Below are 4,467 nucleotides of genomic sequence, written 5' to 3'. Positions count from 1 at the left end.
GTCGGCCTTTTTTTTGGGTTTGTTTTTTTGGGCCTTGCTTTTGTTTGGTCATTATAGACTTTCACTGTGTCCGTTTACACAACATCGCTCCCCGTCATAAGCACTGGGCCTGCTGCGGCCGACCGACATTGTCTGCGTCTACCTGTATAGGTTCTCGCCGACAAGAAACGGCAACTTGCCTAACATCCCCCCCCCCCTTTCCCAAATCAACCATGACACCCAACGTCGACGAAAAGTCCGTCATGCCGGCGCAGCCCCCTCCCCCCGGCCGGGACACCAGCCGGGGCGACGGCGGCGGCCGTCGCAGTTCTCGCGGCGCCGGTTGGTGGAAGGTGCAGTTGTTCCGCGGCATGGTCAACGACATCCGCCGCCGGGCGCCCTTTTACGTCAGCGACTGGGTTGACGCGTGGGATTATCGCGTGGTGCCGGCTACGATCTACATGTATTTCGCAAAGTGAGTAGTCCCCGTTTCGCCGTTGCCGTCTTCTTCTTTGGCCGGCGCGCACTCCGTGCTACTTGTTGTCCCCCAACATGAGAAGTTGGGAGACGCCGGGTATCCTGGCTAACCTAGCCGCCCTCGAGCTGCGGTTCTGATCAAAGACTAACAACAGGCGCCTCGCCCGTCTTGTAGTATTTTGCCCGCCCTGGCCTTCTCCCTCGACATGTTTACGAGCACAGGCTCGACGTACGGCGTCAACGAGGTCCTGCTGGCCTCCGTCCTCGGCGCCGTCGTCTTTTCCCTGCTGGCGTGTCAGCCCCTGGTCATTGTCGGTGTGACCGGCCCCATCACCGTCTTCAACTACACCGTGTACGACATCATGAAGCCGACCGGTGTCAACTACCTGGCCTTCATGTGCTGGATCGGCATGTAAGTGGTCATCGGCATCATCCCCCCTTCCGGTCTGGCGTTGACTTACACGCGCGCGGGCACATAGATGGTCGCTCGTATTCCATTGGATCTTGGCCGTCACCAACTCATGCAACTGGCTACGTTATGTCACGCGCTTCCCCTGCGACATCTTTGGCTTCTACGTGGCCTTCATCTACCTCCAAAAGGGGATCCAGGTGCTCGAGAGGCTGGGAGACGCCGAGCCCTTCTACCTCTCCGTCGTCGCCGCGCTGCTTGTCTTCATGGTCGCCTACCTCTGCGCCGGCGTTGGCGGGAGCGGCCTGTTCCACCACCACGTGCGCGTCTTCCTCAAGGACTACGGCACCCCGCTCACCCTCGTCTTCTTCACCGGCTTCGTCCACATCGGCAGGATGAAGCCCGTTCATCTGGAGGTGCTCCCCACCGGCATCGCCTTCATGCCGACGGCCGACCGAAGCTGGCTCGTCGACTTCTGGAACATCAGCGTCGGCGACGTGTTCCTGGCCATCCCGTTCGCCATTCTGCTAACCATCTTGTTCTGGTTTGACCACAACGGTAAGCGTTCCTTCCTCGTCCTCCAACCCGACACTCTCTAGAGAACACCTGGGATCTGACGCGGGCGGAATGCAGTCTCGTCCCTCATCGCGCAAGGAACAGAGTTCCCGCTCAAGAAGCCGGCCGGGTTCCACTGGGACCTCTTCTTGCTCGGCCTGACGACCGGCGTCGCCGGCATCCTGGGCCTGCCCTTCCCCAACGGCCTCATCCCCCAGGCCCCGTTCCACACCGAGTCGCTGACGGTCAGGAAGTCGCACGCGGAGACGGACGAGAAGGGCGAGTTCAAGGGCAGCCACGTCACCAAGGCCTCCCACGTCGTCGAGCAGCGCGTCTCCAACCTGGCCCAGGGGCTCCTGACCCTCGGCACCATGACGGGACCCCTCCTCGTCGTCCTCCACCTGATACCCCACGGCGTGCTGGCGGGCCTCTTCTTCGTCATGGGCGTCCAGGCGCTCGAGGGGAACGGCATCACCACCAAGATCCTCTTCCTCCTCCGGGACAAGACGCTGACCCCGCCGGGGCACCCTCTGAAGCAGATCCGGCGCCGCCGGGCCATCTGGGAGTTCGTCGCCATCGAGCTCGTCGGCTTCGGCGCCACCTTCGCCATCACGCAGACCGTCGCCGCCGTCGGCTTCCCCGTGTTCATCATGCTCCTCATCCCCATCCGCGCCTGGCTGTTACCGCGCTGGTTCTCGCCCGAGGAGCTGGGCGCGCTCGACGAGCCGACGGCGTCGCCCTTCACCATGGAGAGCGCCGGCGGGGTGCGCGACGCCACGGATTCGAGCGACGACTCGGACGGGACGCGCGTGTCTGGCGATAGCGACAGGGAGAACCGCGCCGGCAGGCAGGCGTCGGGGACTAGCGACGGCGTCTTGGCGTCGGCCGAGGCGCCGGGGAGGAGTCGAGAAGACGTGGCGGAGCTGGGGCAGTCTCGAAGCTTGGAGAGTGCCGGCAGGACCACGAGAAGGGGGGGACACGCCGCGACAGCGGACTAGCCGCTTGAGCGCGGATTTCTATCAAGAGGACGAGCCAAGAGCAAGAAGCCTGCGGGTAGAGGTCCGAAGTAGCGTAAAGAGATAATGCTAAGCAGAATCCAACGACTTGCATCAAGACATAATAGCCCGGCAGTGTGCCCTCGATGGTCCGGTGTCACTGTAGCATATCGGATGCGCAGCGATTGATGCGACGGAGTACAAGAGGACATCTCCAGCACACGACTGGACATCGAACCTAACTCTCGTGCTGTTCTCTCGGGAAGGGGGGGCTCTAGTGCCACGGACGAAGCTATCTCGACCCTACAGAGCCGTGGCCGTATGCACGAACACTGCGCAGCTCATTCCCGCGCTGCCCCGACAGCTCCGCCAGCGATTTACCCACCCGGACCAAAGCCATGAGCTGTTTTGGACGGCGAGTTGTCGTAGTATCCGAGGTAGCCATTTCCCCTCACCTACCGGCGCGGGCTAGCAACTCAAGCACAGGGCCGGCCAGCGTGTCCCCCCGTTTAGGCAAAATACGTCCCCACCTGGGAAGAAGTTCGTGTAAATGGTAAGCGGGCAGCACAGCAGCCGTCCGTCGCAGCAAGGACAGGGAGCAACTCCCGGTACTGGAACGGATCGCCATCTTTGACGACGACTTGGAGGTCGCCTGACGACTCCAACATGGAAAACCTCGTCGGGCGGGGGGAAACGGTGCGGGAAAAGCGCGTTGGCCGGCGGAGGCCGAGACGGGACGTTGGAATTAAGGATGCGGCGATGGTCAATGCGCACCGCCGCCACCCACCGACCGCGCTTCTGCCGCTCCTTGTCCCGCCAACTCCCCCCCCATATCCCGTGTCCAACCTCACCTGTGCGGGCTTCTGCGGTTCGAACCTCGCCAGCCAGCCACCCTGGGGTCCCCCGCCAAAAGTCGGGTTCCGAGGCGCGGGGAACATCTACCGTCGTGCATCGCGCCTGACGACCAAGGGCCCACGCGTAGCTACCATGCGCTGCGTCCCTCGTCCCCAGACGCGACCATCGTTTGCCAGATCGGGCGCCACTTGCTTCCGCCCCCGGGCTGGAAGCCGAAGCAAGGAAGATCACATCGGAGAGAATCATCAACAGCCGGGCCTTTTTTTTTTATTACTCTGTCTCTCTCCCACGGGAGAACCAGATTCGAGTCTTGACCGGTTCCACACCCCCCGGGCCAATTTCTCTCGATACAACCCCCCCATCACCGAGAGCTTACAATTTCAAGCAAGTTCCGCCATTGGTCCGGCCCGGACTAGACCTTGTCGAATATGCAAATCCGGGGGGTGCGCCGCTGATGGGTGGTCTCGTTAGGCTCATCGGCAACCTCCTCCGCCAGAACGTCGGTTCCTCCGGTACCAAACAAGTCTGCACATGGGTTCGGTCTCGATCGTCACCCTCATGAGACCATCTCAGACGGCCAGCAAAAGGTGCCCATGTCGACTTCGCCTATGCACGGGTGGTGTTTTTTTCCCTCTTTCTTTCTTCTCTTCTCGCTCCTTGCATACCCCGCATCATACAGCACGATGTCACCCGTATCAGCAGGAAGCGTGGTGGTTGGCATCCAAGGCCCGGACTCCACCTATCACGCAGGCTGCGTCCGCCGTCGGCCGTCTGCCTCCGGGTACACACATTAAGCCAAGCGTCTTCTGACGACAACCCTCGCCCCGATCTGACGCCTCGGGAACTAATCGCCTTAACTCAGCCCGTGTGCGAGCCCCCCCTCTCTGCCCTGGCGATGGCCTCGCTGGCTCGATAAGCCGTGGCACCATGCATGTCTTTCCCACCATCCTCCCCAGTGGCACCTCGGTAAGCTTTCTATGTCACCTCGACCGTCGCTGCCGACAATAACCATGCGTCTGCTGTTGCCTCGAGTTGGCTCGCTGACCCGGCCAACCCACATGGATGGCGGCCAGCAAGCTCTCCCCTCCCCCCTCTCGAGTGGGAAAATCCGGGGGTCACAACGCATCTTACCATTCTCCCATGGTTTCTTAACGGACGGTACGGCTCTGCGAGCTGTCTGCTCGGTACCCTTGGTGC

The 4,467-nt window shown here is 61.9% G+C and overlaps 1 protein-coding gene across 1 annotated transcript; it reads left to right on the top strand.

The window, feature by feature from the left end:
* Nucleotides 1-212: 212 nt before the first annotated feature.
* EsH8_III_000764 (HCO3 transporter family-domain-containing protein) lies at nt 213-2,418 on the top strand (the record flags this gene model as incomplete). Its single annotated transcript, XM_083262489.1, has 4 exons — nt 213-454; nt 632-868; nt 936-1,423; nt 1,499-2,418. The coding sequence occupies 4 exons, from the start codon at nt 213-215 to the stop codon at nt 2,416-2,418; spliced, it is 1,887 nt and encodes a 628-aa protein (XP_083122976.1).
* Nucleotides 2,419-4,467: the final 2,049 nt, after the last annotated feature.

Source organism: Colletotrichum jinshuiense, chromosome 3 (assembly GCF_051148585.1).
Source record: "Colletotrichum jinshuiense chromosome 3, complete sequence".
Lineage (NCBI taxonomy): Eukaryota > Fungi > Ascomycota > Sordariomycetes > Glomerellales > Glomerellaceae > Colletotrichum > Colletotrichum jinshuiense.
The sequence above is the reverse complement of the archived record's forward strand: the minus strand, read 5'-3'. Positions and strand labels throughout refer to the sequence as shown.